Consider the following 18,272-nt stretch of genomic DNA (forward strand, 5'->3'; position numbering starts at 1 on the left):
CTCAGAACATGTAGTCCCCCCCCCCCCCCCCCCCCCCCCCCCCCCCACTTTCAAGTTTTCTTCTTCTCACCAGGTGATACAGGCCCACTCAAGAGTCCTGTTCAGCCTGTTATCCAGTCTTGGTTTTGTTTATTATGGTGATAGGTAAGATTTTAGACACGTATTGCCAAGTTCTGTTTCTTAATTTGCTCTGTAATGGATGAGGCTGTAGAAAGCTCAGTTGGTGTTCTATAAGTCAATGTCTTGATCTTCTTAGAATGCCAGTCATGTGATTTTAAAAGCCAAAAAATACATAAAAATAATCACATCTAGGTTTGACTCAGTGTTGGAACAGTGATAGTTTAAAATCCCACTCCCCACCAGGAATAATGCTGTAATGATTGCAGCTTTGCTTAGCTAACCCTAGTAATCCATTATGCCAATTTTTTTCCTGTTTCTCTGATAGTAAATAATGTTGCTTGTTTTCTTCCCCATTATTTTAGTTTGGGGAGAAGTATCTGAACAAATCTCCAGTGACATGCTTGTAAATGATGTTCCATCACTATTAAGCAGTTTTCACATAAACAGGACTTTTTTTTTTTTTACAGAAAGATTTGATGCCACTTTAAAACTTTCTTTACATGCTTTTCTTGTCAGCAACAATATAAAAATATTTACTTTCTGCCCTTGATCATAACAGTTGAAGAGAAACTATCAATGTGAATTTTTTGTGCATTCCTGTATGTTGTTAATTGAAAATGAACATTTTCACTTCTTAGTAATTTTTGGGCAACCCTATACATTTTATTATTATCTGTCATTCATATTCTTTTATCCTATTTTTATTCATTCTGTGCTGGAAGTTTTCCATGACTTCCTTTTCACCAGGATACTTCTCACACTTTGCCCCTGTGCATGTGACATTCCATGCAGTTAAGGAGGACTAGAAATGCTCTCATCATTGCCTTTGTCTTAACCAGAAAACTGGTCTGTGGGCAGGCACAAGAAAGTAGTTTTAAGCATTGATCTGGGGAGGAACAGACTCGAGGAAATTTTGAGATGGCCTTCAAAGAGACATATATCATTTTTATATATGTATATGTAGTTATATGTATTTTATATGTATATGAAAGAATACATAAAAATACATAATGTGTGTGTGTGTATCTGTCTTTAGTCTTTAGATCTCCAAGTATATTTTGTTACTGGTCTTTGGCTGACAACTCTTAGTTCAGTGACACCCAGTTAACCACAAACGTGAATAAGATGCAGACTAGAGGTTTAGATTCTTCTTTGGATTTTAATTTTGTTTTCCTACAGAGTGTGGCTTTTGTAGACTCACTTTAAAGGTGTAAATAATCTGAAATACTGTATTCTCTAACATGGTGCAGATTGCTTTACCATGTTTTCCTGTGTGTGATTATCACATGGTATTAATTACCACCTATGCTTCCAATGAAGAACTAAAAGAATTAAAAGCTTCAGGTTTTAAATTTGCATTTGCCTATTTTGAAGGAATCTGGATTCCCATGTACAGAAGCATTAGGACCAAAACCAGAAGTCACTTTGTATTCCACTGATTCAGAGGTGTTTGGTGAAAATGATTTTCTTATGCATTAGTTAAAGCAGAATCTTTAGTAAAAGGGTTAATTGTGTCAAGAAGGCATCTCATATACCATTCTGTGCCTGACGGGTTCACGTTGAACAGATTTTTGTACTAAATGTGTGACATATCTTGCAGAAAAGCTGGACAGTATTACAAAATTACTAAAAAATGAGTGGCACTTTTTTTCAAATTAAAGGACATGACTGTTTCACGGGTTTCAGGAAAAGAGAAAAACTGTGGTTGTCTCTAAAGGTAGCCTAAAGTATTTTTTACTGTGTAATAGTTCTGTGTTGTCTAGGTTTGTAATTTTGTACAGTCTTAAGGAAAGTAGTGTTTTTTCCCCGCTGGTAGATTGCAGAAGTGTAAAGATCTCGCCTCTGATTCTGATGAACTGGAAGACAGGCAGGTATCATTGACCCAGGATGGCCCATAGTACATGCTGCAAAGACCTGTGCCTGGTTAGCGTGAGCTCATCGGGTTGTGTGGGTCAAGTTCTGCCTGGTTGGCTCGGCAGTCCCCTGCAGAGGTGGCCTGCACACGTACTGCTGTGCTCCTGACCACAGTGCAGGTGGAGGATCCTCGTGAAGGCTGAGGGTGGAAGCAGACTTGGTGTCACTTTTCAGCTTCAGAGCACATTCTTCTTCTTTGCAATAATAACCGCTTGCTCCGCAGAGAAAGTGAAATTGGTCTGTATGTAACATCATGCTTGGTTTTCTGGGAATGTGTGTTTAAGGAAGACTTGTGTTAGAAGTCTGTTTTATGCGTGCAGAAATGGGACTGAAGGTTTCCAGATTATGCTCTTGCTAAGGGCAAAAACTTTTAGAGGCTTCCAGCTTAGATTTTTGCAGTGTGTGCTACCTAGGAAATGGTTGAGGGTTGCTCCTTTAGCCTTGCACTGCACTGCTGTGAAACACACTTCTCTAACAAGACACCTAAAACATTATGTAAGGGGCATAACGCTTGTCCTGGGACACAAGTACTATGGTACGAGGCATGAAAGCTTTACAGAAGTGATAAAATAAAACCCAGGCTGAAAAGCACAGTGCTGAGCAATGCAGCCTGGTGCATGTGTTTTGTTTCCTGCAGGGCTGAGTAGCTGGGTGAACACAGGGTTTATGTGGCTGTGCAACTGCTTACTCTAAATTTCAACTCCTCCTCTTAAGCAAACACAGGAATAATATAGATAAGCTCTTCTAGTCACAGAGGATGAGCTCACTGAATTGGAGCAAAGTAAAAATGTGGTGTGATAAACCCTGTGTGAAATTTCCAACAAGCAGTTATTAACTTTAAATTGACAAATAGTCAGAAATGTTCATTAACAAAGTACTTTTAGTACGAAGTACAAAGACATGAAGAAATTTAAAGGAAGGAAGGAATGACCGCCCATTAATGAATATGAGCCAAATTTTAATTAACACTGATATCACATGTTTCTGAGGTTAAAGTTTGCAGGGCTGTAATTGGTACAGTGTTTGCTTTTAAAAAAAAACAACCAGTACCGCCCCCCCCCCCCCCCCAAAAAAAAACCACAACAAACCCAAAACAAAACCACAACACAAACAACAAACGTATTTACTGTTTGTACACTGCCTACCATAATGTCCTGAAAGTAGCCCAGAGAAGATAAATTTTTTCTTACTTCCTAAATTTTTGTGATAAAATGTCTCATAGTGATTACCTGACATTAGATGTTTTGGACAATTACATATTCCAGCATGGAAGATTTTTAGATACGCATATACTATATGTATATTTCAGAGTTTTGTTTTAGTCATTAGTTTAGTTGTTAAATCCAAATGTAAGCTTTAATTCAGTGGTACTTAAGTTGCTGCTGATGTGGTGGTTTGACACCTAACTGGTTCTTGTAGTTACCTTGCAAGCACCACTTGACACTGTTCAGCCCTGCACTAAACAAGATGTCAGCACTGTCCAAAAAAAGTCATATTTGTGTCCGGTGGCTAAAGCGTATCCTTCTTATTTTTCTTGCAGGCACAGGAGAGAGTGGCAAAAGCACATTTATCAAGCAGATGAGAATCATTCATGGATCAGGTTACTCTGATGAAGACAAAAGGGGCTTTACAAAACTGGTGTACCAGAATATATTTACAGCAATGCAGGCCATGATCAGAGCCATGGATACCCTCAAAATCCCATACAAGTATGAACATAACAAGGTGAGATTTTTGTTTATTTCTGTAGCTGAAACTGCTTCTCTTTTTATTTTAGGAAATATACTGAAAGTCTCAAAAAAATTAGATGTTAAAAATTATACTCAAATCTCAGAAGAAAACTGTAGTTTCCAGCTCTGTCTTTAGTTCTCTGCCTTTTTTTCTACTTTGATAACACAAAGGTGCTGCTTTTAACAAGAGGTCTTCTCTTAACAAGATGCCTGGGGGTTTGTCACAGGGCAGAGGTTTGATGGCAGGCTGCTGTTTGACTGTGACTTTAGTTACCCCATGTCTTTTCCTCCCAGACCATACTCTGGCTACAGCAGTTAAGCTATTCTTTTGATCTGTAGCAGAACCTTACTGCTTGAGGTTTGCCATTAACATTACAAGTAGAAAAATTCAAATTATTAGAAAAATAGGTGGGTATAGCTGTTTGTGTGGGAACGTACTGTGAAATAAAATTTTTGATGCAAGACCTTAAAACAGTCAGATTCTTTTGAGGTTGATGCTGTTAGTGGAATTTAAAAGGACAAGATACATTTGAAATATTTGGAAGATCATCTCTGACTAGCCTGACTTCTTTCCAGTTGTTTTTTTTTCTATGTATATTTACAATTTAAAAGAAAGATAAGTAAAATAATTTAAGCATTCCATGCAGGAGAGTGAAATGCGTAATATTTACTTGAATACATGGTAAGGCACAGGATTACATGGCTATATCTTCCACTGCTTGTCACAGGCATGGTACAACTTTGATAACAGTTCCTGAGAACTTGTTCTGATTTTTACTCCTGAGCCCTTATCAGCAGCTTTGTCAGGCAGAGAGTTTTAAGATCTATCACAAGTGAAAGGCTCACCTTTCTTTCAGTCTTGTGAAAGAGTATTTAATGATAATTTAGTAATCCTGGATGAAAATAATTTCTCTGCTTAATTACTCAGAAGTTCTTTTATTCTAATGTATTTTTCAATACAAGAAACTATCAAAGAGCAGGGACATTTACGATAAAGAAGTAAGCTTCCATTAACTGGGGAAGACAGGATGAAATAAACTTGTGTTAAGATGAAAATCTTTTGTGTCTACATATATGAAATTTAATTACTAGAGTTGAACTGCTGTATTTTAAGGCATCTAATTTAGAAGGAGGAAAGATAAAGCTTATTACCAGGTTAAAGAAGCTTTGTTTCTGCCATTTGCATCTGCCAAACTCATTGCAGATGGTCATCACTTTGGTGATGTAATGTTGCAATAACCAGAGTCTTGCAGGAGCCTGGGTTTATGCAGTGGGAAGTCAGGAGGATCATGTCTGTCAAAATCCATATTGTTAACCTTGTTTAATTGTGGGTGGGGTTTTTTGTGCACGTGAAAAAGACTGAAAAACTTGTCCTAATTGGTAAAAGAGACTGTTGGACTTCTCAGTCTGACTGCATGCTAGAGCTGTCTAGTTTCCTCTCATCCCTCATGAATCAAAATCAAATGTGGAAGTAGTATTAAGAAGAAAACTGCATTTGCGTGTGTATTCCAGCCTTTTGGCTCCATATTTTTGCTGTGCACAAAGCATGCAGCATACTGACCTGAAAAGTTAGTTGACTGTACAAGTGCAGTCATTTTGTCTTCAAAATTGGTATTGATTGTCACTTTGCCTTAGCATCTGGAAGCCCTAATAGTAAATCAGGATTTTTTTTCCTTGTATTGTACTACAGAGTATATGTTCTGTAGTTATTGTGTAAGTTAACAGTGCTGAGTTTATATCTTGTTTTTATATAGTTGGAGTGAGTCGGTTAGGTTTGGCATAGCTGTATACACATGGCCAGAGCTGTTCACCTTCTCTATATAAAAATAACTTTCCTGAAAGTGGGAGTCATATCTTTGTGCTCAGCTCCTTCACACACATTCCCATTAGTTTCTAATAGGCTACATGGAGAGTAAAACAGACGTGACCAGCTTACAGGGTCTCAAGGTATTCCTGTACCAATTCCTTCAGAAATACAGGGGAAACCAAACTTGCTACAGGATAGTGCCAGAATAGAGAAGATTGCGGTCTACTATGCATAACGCTTTGTATACAGGACTCCTTCACTTTAAAGCAGTGAAAACCAATCATACATTAATCTGCTCCTTTTTTTTTAAAGGCTGTTGAAAACAAACTCATTAGCCTAGCAGTCTAGAAAAGACAGGAAGGGCACTTCCTACTAATTTGAATCTCCTATCAGGAAGTCCTATCTCTGGAGAGAATATCTCAAAGTTTGAGTAACAACATATTTTTAGCACAGTAGTTGTTTTGCACAATAGTTTGGAAAGTGGCAGCTCAAGCTGGTATTGATGTGGTTGGGCCTAAAGAAAAGTGACCCTTTTTTTGTCAGATTTTTCATGTTCTGAGATAGGCTTTGGGACTACAGTAGAAATGCTTTTCTCTTACTGTACTGGTTTTCTTACCTTTAACTGAGAATCATTAAAATTGGAGTGTTCTGAATCTCTGAATGCTGCTGGAATTTGAAGTGTTCTCATATAAAAAAAGTTACTTAAGTAGACAGTTGTGATCTTTGTGGTGTACAACATCACAACAACATTTAGGTTGAATTATTTTAATATAATCAATGTAGCAAGAGGCAAGTTTTAAGTTTAGGAAGTTAGTTCTTGTGGAGTTGTGTTGGCTTCCTAATCACGAATAGAACTAAAGAAGCAGAGATGGAAATGTATTGTCCTATATTATAATAACCTAGGCTGTTTTGAAAGATTTATTATCAGAGTAGTGAAAGTCAATTGAGAAATCTAACTGAGTGTTTAGAATGCAGTATCTCAGAATTGATGGTAGAGCGTTATAGCATGAAAGACATTCCTTTTTCACGTTCAACTTCAGAATATGAGCTCTCCTGAGGTGTAAGATAATGGTTGAGGGTGATCTCTTCTCTTAGGAATTTGTCTGTCATAGGAAATGGTGGCTTACGGACTGGTTTTTAGTTTCCTTTTTGATAAATGTTATTGTGCTTCTGTTACTTATTTTTTAACTATAAGTTGTGAAGTTTTCATATGGCTCTTGAATTTTAGAGTAAGAAGTATTTTATGAAATATGGGAAGGCCATAGTTTTTTATAGAAGTGTTCATAATCAACTCTCAAAATTGCCTGCCTTCACAAAATTTTATGAGTGTACAATACTAACTCATGTGCAACCACAGATACTCAAATGCACATTTTTAAAAACTAAAATACAGGTTTATGTTTTTTACAATTTGTCTTTTTAGAAAGCTGAACTGTGTATCCATTCTTCTGTCATTCCTTTCAATTACTGAAATAAGACGACCATTCTTTTTAATATTCTAAATTCTCACATTCTCAGTGTTCTTCATAGTGGCTTAGGTGGCTTCTTTTCAGATAGTGTAGTGTCCATTTCTCCTTTTCTATCTTTTTTTTTTTTAATATGTCTAATAAAGCTGAAGATGGGAAGTATATACGTGGGTGGCTTTTTTCTTCTCTCTTATTGTCAAGAAGCTCTACCAAATCTATTACTATGCTAAACAAATAAATCTATTACTGTACTAAACACTGACTACCACTTTACCCCGTACTATTCCCTTTCAATGTAACTTGAAAAGACAAGTTGCCTCTCTGCTGTAGCAGACAGTATCAGGAAGGTGTCACCCCATGGTGATTAACAGGCAGGAAATCTTGCTTGAATCCCATGCCCATAATTTCCTGTGAGAATTCTTAAATATCCATAACAAGGTAACTAATGTAAGTAACAGTAATAGAACAGTCTACAAGAAAGTTTTTAAAGAGGCTAAAAACATAAAAGCAAGTTTTATTGTAGACCTAGACATTTGTTGTTAATGTTTCTAAGGGTGTTTTCTGCTGAATTTGTTTCTGTATTTATGCCTATTCCCTTTGGGGAATGTTTTGCAGTAAAAATAAGCAGATATGGGAAATGCTTTCAAAGTCCAAAATCTTGCTGGCATTAACTTCAAGTCCATGTTTACCTTGTTAGCTCGTTTCTTCTCAGTCAGCCAAATCCACTGGAGCAAAAAATAAAAATAGAGAAGTAGGACAACAGGAGTGGGTATAGAGTAAAAATTGCATAAACTTTTATCTTGGGTAGACAGTTTGGGGTGTTAAGTGTTCTAGATCTCTCTAGTGAAATTGGATGTTGAACAAACCTAGGTTGGAGGAAAGGCCCTCCTGCAGACACTTCACCTGATATGCAAAGAGCGTGAAGGACTCAATCCACAGCGGGAGTGTACAAACACTGGGACGGTTATTGACTGTCTGATGATGCAGAATGTGTGGGATTTCTGGCCTTTGGCGGGGAGTTTGTTTTTGGGTTTTGTTGGTTTGGGATTTTTTAAAAGCAAAAATAATGTTCTTGGGACGGTGAAATGAAATGCTTACTGGTTTGGAACAGAGATAATCAAGTGGCTCTTCAAGCAGGTGGAGAAACCCAAATGGTGCCATCTGCACAAACAGTATTCTGCAGCATCTCAAACTGGAGCAGAGGGCTTAAAGCAGATTAGAAGAAAGAGATTTGTACTAATAGTGTTAGTTAGTATTTAATACATCATAGTGCTCAGTTAGTATTTAACTACTCTCAAATGTTCTACAGGCATTCAAAACCAGTGAAAAGTTACCCAATAAATAGGAGCCATGCAGAAGTGTTAAATGCTTCTAATACATACCAGGAGCCTCCAGATGCATTATTTCAGTAAGAAATAGATTGCTGTAGAGCCAGACCACATGCAAGAGAGTATAGTTAGATTTAAAGTTTCATGGTCCTTTAACAACATGTATACAGTTACAGCTTTTTTGTCAGGAGCAGTAATCGTGAGGTAAAACCCGTCTCCCTGATAACCATGTTTCCTCCCGTGAGGACATTGATCAGTGAGCAGCTTTAGGGGCTCCAGTAAAGCCTTGAACCCTTTCCTCTGAACACTTTGTAGAGAGTCCATTGTGAGGACTTTGGCAATCCTAACTAGATCCCAGCCACTCCTCAGCTGTGTTTCTCATCTTTTTATCAGTGTCCTTCTGTCAGTCCTTTATTCCTCTCATGTCCTGCCTTTCACTGTGGCACCTCTCCAGTCTTAGTACATTTGAACTCTGCAGGTCTTTATCTACTTACTTGTGGCCTTACCATTTTGTCCTACTCTCTGCTGTTCTTTCTCCTCTGTTAAATTTGAAAAAAAAATTTAAAAATGCAAAACACACCATACGTGTAGTAACTTACATCCTGACCTCTTTCTGCCAATTCACTCATTTGCTTGCTCTCTGTTTAGAGCAGAGGTCTCTTGCATTTCTCTGAATTGCTCCAGTGGATTTGTAAGTTGCTTGTTTCCTCTGTTATATTGTTTAACCCAACAGAATTGTGAGGTTTAGATATTTTTCCAAGTGTGGGGAAAAAATGATTGTGTATTAGAAGTAAGCTAGACAAGCAGGGTTGAATATTCCCATGAAGAGCTGAGAATATCTTTATTCGAAATAAACGTACAGATAAATGAACACTCTTCCTTTCCCCAGTAAAATAATAGGTAGTTTCACCAATATGAAATGAGGAAACTGCCTTAGCCTGCAGTTCAACATAAATTTGAGGACTAAATTTTAGCTACTCTTTTTGCAAAGCAGTAAGATTTCTTCCTTCCTCCTTTTATATTTTGTTTTAATGAAGCTCTTCATTTTTTTAAATACGACATTTTAAGTGATTAACTGCCCTTTGCTAACAGAAAATAATAAGTCATATACAAAATCTCTCTCATGTCGGGCGTGATGGTCGTGTTTTATCTTTCCAGTTCCACCATTTTACTGTTTCTGCTAGTGTGGAGAATGAATGGGTGGTAATCATGCAGGCAGATTCTTGTAGATTCTGTGGTCACTCATACATTGGATAAAGGACTATTAATGTAGGAAAACAGTAGCATTTTTTTGTTTCCTTTCTTTCTGACTGTTTTCAGATATGTTTGTCGCTTAGTTATTTTGCTTGCAGAGCATGTTGTGTGTCTGAAAGGAAATATTCACGTGAGTGTGCTCTCTGACAGTGAAAATGTAAAATACGCTCAGGGCAACTTTTGTATGTAATAGGAGTTTGGCATTTATTTTAAGGTAACAAGATTTTGTACTTTTGGAATGGTTCTGACTTTCTTTGTAATTAACAGTTATGTAAATATAGGTATTTATACAATATAATTTTATACAGAAAATACATAAACATAACCATAGATAAGTATTTCCTAGAAGAAAATATTTAACAGTAATAGTTTCCTAATTATGTCATTCATTTCTACAGAAAACATGCTAAGGCTATCCAGCATTTATTTCTGAAGTAATTTCAGATTGAAATATTTTTGTCATACTTTCCTCTGAAACTTTATGAAAATATTTCCTTCCTGCAGTAAACATTCCTGGAGAACTCGGATCATGTTATGTTCTGGTTATATTATGTAGAATGAGTGAAAATTCTTGAAATCGCATGTCTTCATTGTTCATTTCTAGTAACACACAAAGTTGCTTGAAATAAGGTTTACTGGAATGGATTAAGAAATCTGCTAAAATGGACCATATTTTTCTGCAGGTTTTGTCAGTCTCCTGGTCAGTTCATACTTCCTATGTGGTAAAAGTTACATTGTGTGAGGTGCAAGAAGGCTTTGTCTTCTAATGAAATTCAGTTTTGGCTTAGAAAATAGGTTAGTATTAAGCAAAAGAGTTGTTTTAAAAAAACTGAAACAAAAGACACACACACACACACACACACCCCCCTTTATTTCTGCAGTATGATTTGTTTTCTGTTGTGGGATGTATTGCCCAGTAGAGGTATTCACATAATTCGATTCTCTACTTTTTTTGAAAGATTGTTTTGTTCTTTTTTTTTTTTTTTTCCCCCTGGTTAAAGTAGGTATAAAGTCTGCACGTAAAGAGTTGATTACGTATTCATGCTTCATCAGTCCAATCCCATGCCTACCTGTTTTCAGACTATGGGCCCATGTAACTCCACTCTTAGACTTTGTATTCACTGTGGGTGATTGCATATAGGTGAAGCATGAGGCAAGAGTCCAGTGTTTTACTTCTGGAAGAGGAGGTTGGCAAAGGGAGATCTAAGCATGACATTAGTCATGTTATGTTTTGATTTTTTTTCTGAGAGCTTTTATCACAAACACAAGGCTGGGGTTGCATGCTTCAGCTTTGGCAAAAAAGTGTACAGGTCTTGACTGTAGATTGCTTACTGTCATGGTGGACCTAGGTAGGATACTAGGTAGGTAGGAAAATCATTTATTATGAGCAAGTCACTTCTGTGAACAGTCTCAAGCATAACAAAAGAGAACTTAATATTGGGTTGGAGGAATAGTAACTACCAAGAGTTGCTTTTAATCCTTCCTGACATTGCTCTCTCACGTTTCTCTCCATTTCCTTAGTCCCTATCATATATAAGAGTTTGTGGGCACTTGGCTGGGGCAAGTGATACTGTGGAAAAGCAGTTACAATTAAGGTTGTTTCTTGTTAATTAAGGTTATTCTGTGATGATGACTTTCCATTTTTCTTAATGTGAACTATTGGCCAGAGTTAAAATTTGGTTTATTGTTTAGTTGTTAACTTTCTAAGCCAATTTGTAGATCCAGTGTAGTAAGAGGTTGCATGTACATGTTTTGCTTATTTGAGTGAAAATTTCCAAAATGCAAATTGTTTTCTGAGCCATTTGTGTTTGGAGATGCTGTCTATTCTTAGGTATTTTTTGTTCTATAAAGTGTGACTTTGAGAACTTAAGCTCTCTGTACATATTGCTGGCTGTGCACAGGTAGATGAGTGCTCTTGATGTGTCAAGATGTTCTTTACATCTGGTCTCCAGTCTTTATCCAGCTATTTTTTTCAACCGTAAAAAAATTGCTGCCACTGCCAGTTGTACGGGTTGGCTAAAAAGGTAACTGCCTGTCCCTGGAGCATAAAGAAGCCTTGGGCACACCTGCCTCCCTCCTGGACTCCACCACCGCCATATGACAAGTCGAGGAAGAGTGGGGATGTGCCACAGAGGAAGAGCTATTGACATAGTCATTGTGTAAGCCTCATAAATCCTATCGTGGCGTTCAGGGTTAATTACACCACTTTGTGGCTATTTTGATGTCTGTTTCTGTTTATCCAAAGAATAGAAAAAAACACAGGGATGGGATTTAATGTTGAATCATTATCTAGTCTATATCTGTTTCTAATATTTTAATTTTACTCTGTACATTGTAGAAGAAAAGCATCATCTTGGCTTTAGAAAGTCTGACTGCAGGCTTGTTTTTCTAACTGTACCATTTGTAGGGCCACCCTATGTCATATTGCATTTGTGAAGAGCTTTAGGGCAAAGATGAAATTAGATTCTTATGGATGCCCTTGTATTAGTCTCTGTTTAGTCAATTATGATTATTTTTGAGGTAGCCCATTAGTTTCTTTGTCACTGCTGGTTCTGCTCAACTCAGTGCTTGGCATTGGAGAAACGTGGTAGCACCCATTACTCACGGCTCCTTCCAGGATCATTTAAAGCAGAAATCTGCTGAGTATGAAACATTCAGTAGTTCATACACCCACAGGATTCACTAAGTATTCTCTTGGACTACACTGAGAACTTACAGTTGTCCAGAAAACAGGTTTTGTGCTCCATGTAAGAATTTTAAGAGTTCTTCCGATATAGTAGCGCTGTTGTGCAGTTTACTAAAATACTGCTACTGAACTGAGTGTAGATGCAAAGGTAGTATCAGTTACCAGTCCACTTTTTCAGTAACAGAAAAGAATATCTAGTTTGGATTGGAAGAGGGGGGGTTTGTTGCTTTTGTTTTTTATTGGTTTTTTTTTTTATTAAGGGTATGTATCAAGATGATATTCTGTGTAAAAGTACATTTCTGTGTCTTAAGCCATAACAGCATATATACAAATAGCATTTGAGAAAAAAAACTAAGGCCAGACTAATTTATTGTACCAGCCTCTGAAAGCTAAAGTCACCTATTAAAGGCACCCATCTTAATCAAATAGGAGGAAGCTTGTGCAATTCAAAGCTCTTAGAGTGTAAGCTTTTGGTTTTTTTTAAAACCCTCTCTAATAAACCCATGTAATCAGATAGAATTGTGATTTCTGGGACAGAAACTTCCAATGTACATTTTTATGTGATGCCTTTGACCCAATGCATTTTTTTAAAGCTGCTTTCACTCAGACTCTGCATTTGAGAAAGGACTTTTTGAAAGCTGAAATCTTTTGCAGTAAAGCTTTAATTACTTTTTCTTATAAACCTAGAACTTTCTGGGTTTCCTGTAGTTATTTTTTCCTCCTTTTCTTTCTTTGACTTTCTCTGTCACTCGAACTTTTAAACTGCCTTGACCTTTGAAAGAGTAAAAATGAAGGATTGAAAATAAAGCCATTCAAAACAGTGCAAAACAGTGCAAAAACATACCGGATGTAATAAATTCTCTTGCAGCCAGTAGTCTGCAAATAAAAAGAAGGGCACGGGACAGAATGAAATGTGGTGACATTTTTCAGAAATATTTTACAGACTTTTTAATTTAGATATGCAGTAACAATTTGGGGAAGAAATTAACTTCAATACTTACTCTCTTTTTTGAAAAAGCTTGAGTTTTTTCAACCACTTGCCACTTTGTAAGCAGCTTTTGAAAACTCTTCTGCAGTAAAAGAAGTGGTTCTTTGATGATGATGAGGGTGGAGGAGCCATCGGTATTGGACTGAGGCATCACTAAAAGACATGAATGTTTGACTAGCACATGTATGTACTGTCGTGTATGCTGTATAAAATGGATTTTTATTAAAGTTGGAGTTACTTGTCTGATTCAAACTTTCTCATAAGGGAAGGTGTTTAAGGATATGTATGAGGAAATTGAGGAATGAGTGAATGGGCAGATCATCTCAGAGGTTGCAAAGGAGCCTGCACACTGAGAATAAGTGAGGTGCTTCTGCAAGGCAGAACATAGTCTGTGCAGGTGTGTTCTAAAGTATGGTCAGGAAGTTTCTAAAGAACTTTTTGCGACTTAGAGGGGGTATGTCTATTTGTGTAGGCTTGTAGTTTTCAGAAGCATGTTCTTTTAGAATTTGTGTAATTGTAGAATGTGTTGTGTATAGTTCAGTTTCTGCTTACAACCCAAGTCCTCCTGCTCTTAGAGAGGAATCTAATCACCTGTCAGCATTTTTCCAAGCTGAGTCTTGGAATTTTTTTAATTTCACCTGTGGGTAGTTCTACTGCCACTGACCAGGAAAACAAATTGTACAACCTCATTATTAGACTCATTGTGAAAGGTATCATTTCAAACAGAAAGTTCCTCTGTAGGGTAATATTTATAAATAAAACTATCCTAATCAGAGAGGGGCATGGCAGTACAGCCTTGTAGCTCATGTCCTTCTTGTGTGATAAACAATGACTTGCACTGGCTGCCCTTGCCATAGGAGAGTACTCGTTCACTGCATTGCAAAATGTTTTAAACAGCAGCTCCCTCCTGTGAAAGATTACATAACTTTTTCCTCATTTCTCTTTCAGAAAAGAAATGTACATTTTAAAGAAGTAGATTTTTGAGGGTCTAATATTAATGATTGAGAGAAGCTGTAGCTCACTCACTTGCTAGCTCCCGTCATTTCCTGATTCCAGTGGTGTGTGTATGGCCTTACTGGTATGTTTCTGCCTATCTGTCCCTTTTTGGATGCTCGTCATCTTTTGTGGTCTTCCTGTAGAACTTCCTGTGCACTGCTGTCTGATTATACTATATGAATCAGCAATGTAGGTGGTGTTTGCCCATCTGACAAGTAAGAAAACCACAACAATATTTTTAATTTTTCTTCACTGAAGTCAGCACTATTTGGTTACTTTCTTAATTCTTATTGGGATGCATTTCTGTGATCCAGTAGGTCTTTTTCAATTTATCATCTACTGACTAGGGTATGCAATAGAAAACAACCTTTTATGAACGCATTCCAAACAGATGTTTTAACTTTCTGGGTGTGCTGAAACAGACACCATCTACAGAAACCTTACCAACGTAAAATGCAATCAAATTCTGGCTGTTCAACTTTTAAATGCAATTTTTCATTGTGTCCTGCATTACTGGTCCAAACTACAAGAGAATTAGATTTTCCGAATTCTTTCCTCTTGGGAAAGGAATTCAAATTACATTTCTCATATGAAGCTACCACAAGGAGAGGAAATTTAAAAATGCCTTGGAGGGGGTTTCGTAGAAATGTGTGTGAAGGGAGTGATATAGTTAATATGTAGGGTGTGTTGTCAAGAACCTACTTTTAAAGTAAGGGTTAGTCCCTGAAGATAGTTTTGTTTAGTAATGCGTCTCCCTTGTTCAGGCAGTCTCATTAAGTCATTATTCTTTGAACATGACATAGTTATTTCTCAATAGGGTACCAAATAAGCTTTTCCCCTAAACGCCCTTTTTTTTTTTTTTTTTTTTTTTTTTTTTTTGCCGTTCTACCATTCTAGATCTGGTGATTAGATCTCTTTCTTTGTGTTAAGGTTCCTTTTTTTTTTCTTTTCACCTTGGGTATTCTCCCTATCAGATCTTGTGCAATTGTATTCCGCTGAAGAGTGTAAGAGGAGGATGGTAAACAAGAACTGTTACACTGCTGGGTTTTTTACCAGGTTCTGATATTCCTTTTGAATTTATAGACTTTTACAGAATTAATCAGTTAGGATCATTATTTGACATAGCTTTATACAGCTGGGCAAAATGTGGTTAAGATGGCTGTAGAGTACAGGCTTCCAGATTTAGTTGCATTTTCCAGCACCCACTTTGCAGAGACAGGGTTATACCAGCTGCAGAGTTCCAGAGAATTTTACTACAGTGCTTGTTAAAAATAGTATTTCCAAGTGGCTGAGGAACTGGAAGAAAACAATGCCGTAATTTTGGGTCTGCAGTTGGTGGCATCGCACAAAATATAAAACATCGCGTCTATAAACTCCATAAAAAGAAAGGACAGTAACTATCTCTTCCTTAACAATGAACGAAAGTGTAGTGCATGTTTTTGGTATGAAGCAGTGTTGTCTTAGAAACTGGAGTTCATAGGTACTTCGAAAGGCTGAATAAAAATGTGCTTAACCAGAACCCTACCGCACCCAAAATTCAGACATCTGTATTCATCTCCATCTCCTAATTATGCCTCACTGCTTCAGCAGATGAATGTAATGGAAGTAACAAGGATAAATCTTCACTGTTAGGATATGTTATGGGTGTCAGCACTGTTACAATTTATAAATAAAATCAGTAACTGAGCAAGGCATTTTCCTCTGCACTTCATAGAAATCTTTTGCCTCAGCACAACCAGTTATAGACTAAGGGAAAGGCTTGTGCCGTTTAAAATGTTTCTTCTGTCTTGAGGGAATCTTGCCATTCTGAGTGTTAGTCTGTGCTGTCCTTCAGCTTACAACATCTTGCTATGCGGAGACCTGTGCTGTTAGAGTAGGGTAGGTCTGAAATATTAACAGCTAGACCTTAAACTGAAGAACAGTGCTGGAAAAGTGCTCAAAGCTTGTTGTTGGGAGACTGTTCAAAAGTAGAGCTTTTCCTTCCTCCTTTCTAGTGTGCTGGACTGTGGTTCCATCCAGTGCCCCAGCCTCTGCACCCCTGCCCCACTTGCAGTAGCACTCTCATCATGAGCTGTCCCAGTATGACCCCACATCCAATTTACAGCAGGGTCATGAATGGAGAGCAGCAGTAGCATGCTCAGTACATGCAGCCACGGATCACCATGAGCTACACAGTCTCTTTGAGCTAGGTTCTCGCCCATGTGAGCGAGCTGTGGTAGGCTGTAGGGATCCTGTCTTTGATCCCTCTCACTTTCACCGGCTTGTGCCAGTGCCACAAGAAAGTCAGTTTTACCGGAAGTGTTGGATATGCTTGCTAAATCTGGGTAATTTTATCTAAATATCCTATAGTAATGCCTTAATTTGTTTTACTTGCTTAATTTACTTAATTTTAATAGCTAGCATAGCTGCCAGTAAGTAAATTGGGGCAGCATATCTAAGAACCTAAATATGGATCTTGGATAGGATCACATAGCATTTAAATTAACATTAATGTTACTTAATCTAAAGATAGAAAACTTGCAGCAAATGAATTTGAGTATGGCAGTTGTCTCTTTTTTTCCCCCCTCTTTTTGACCTTTGTATGAAACAGAACTGTTTCCTCCCTTTATAACATCATTGTACCAAAGTGTTAATCACACTAGTTTGGGGTTGCTTGAAAACCTGTATGATTGCAGAAGTGAATGCTGGAATCATGTGTTTGTGGCTCAGTGCCTTGTGCCACTGTGCAGGCATGCAGAAATGCATGCTCTGCATATACTGGAGCTGGCTCAGATAATTGGTTGTGGGATTTTTGGATGTATGCTACCCATGCCCAACCTCAGGATCTCCACCCTTTCCTCCAGTCCTGTGCAGTATTTGTGTTGTGAGTATACAGAGGTGTGATTAGACCACCATGGGCTTTGATGAAGTAAGGAAAGCAGAGCAGTATCCCCCAGATACAGTAGCAGCTGATGAAAGTTAGGTCAGCCCAGAGGATGTTCTAGCTTAGCTTGGAGTAGTGCCTGAAGCTAAAAGCTTTAACAGTCAAGGTGGTATAAAGATGATATAATGCTACCTTATGCTTAACTCTTTCTCCCTGCCCCCCACGTCCCAGTCACCTTCCTCCCCCCAGCTTTATTGTGTCGAGCATACATTCTTTGGCTAGCTTTCTGAGTTTGACCTCAGACTTCACATGCAACAATAGAATATTCTAGAAATGTCACTGGGTCAATGCCAGACCCTTTTTGGGAGTAGGTTTTAATGTACCTTTATCTACTGGCTTCTCAGATATTGCAGGTAATTAAATTTGCCTTCCACTGGTTAAAACAAGGAACAAACTATTTCCCTAAGCTAAATCAGAATGTGGTCTACCTGAAGCTAAAGTAAGCAACTGAAGTTTTGCTACCAGGTCTCATTTTTTTCAGATGTGATTTGTTTGTTTCTTTTTAATTTATAGAGGTTGGTGCTACTCATTTATCACCAAAACTAGGATAGAAAATTCCTTTTTTTTTCCTGGTTAAAAGTGATGTACATTTTCATCTTTGTTTTGAGATTGAAAGTATAAACTGTTGCCTGTCCAGAAATTTTCTGTGTTAACTGTTCTCTGAATGGGGATTTCGCACATTAACGACGGGGGGGGGAGGGATTTTTTTGTTTGCTTTGTGGGGGGGGGATTTATGGTGGTAAAGTAACTTTTAAGAAGTGAAATTCCGCATTTTGGATGAAGCAGCAGTGGTTTAACTACAATTCAACTTGTAAGTAAGGCAATTTATAAAGAACTTTCCTTCACAAATACTTTTATTTTAATATTGGCTATACAAAAAGCAGAAAAAGAGATGCTAGCTTCAAAAATGCAGGTTTTCTCTGAAGAACCAAAAGATAAGCTGCAGTAAATTTCCTTTAATCTGATGAAATTAATGCTGCCTCTTCTGGCATCATTTCTTTTAAATATTTGAAATTAAAATCTCCACTCTTTGCTAAAATATGTCTGATGGCATTTTAAA

The 18,272-nt window shown here is 37.5% G+C and overlaps 1 protein-coding gene across 1 annotated transcript in view; it reads left to right on the forward strand.

Moving 5' to 3' along the window:
• Positions 1-18,272, forward strand: part of LOC126036381 (guanine nucleotide-binding protein G(q) subunit alpha-like) — a 139,239-nt gene that overhangs the window by 41,939 nt on the left and 79,028 nt on the right. Inside the window, exon 2 of the mRNA XM_049796061.1 lies at positions 3,575-3,759. Coding sequence (XP_049652018.1) covers positions 3,575-3,759 — 185 coding nt within the window. The remainder of the gene's footprint in view (positions 1-3,574; positions 3,760-18,272) is intronic.

Source organism: Accipiter gentilis, chromosome Z (assembly GCF_929443795.1).
Source record: "Accipiter gentilis chromosome Z, bAccGen1.1, whole genome shotgun sequence".
Lineage (NCBI taxonomy): Eukaryota > Metazoa > Chordata > Aves > Accipitriformes > Accipitridae > Astur > Astur gentilis.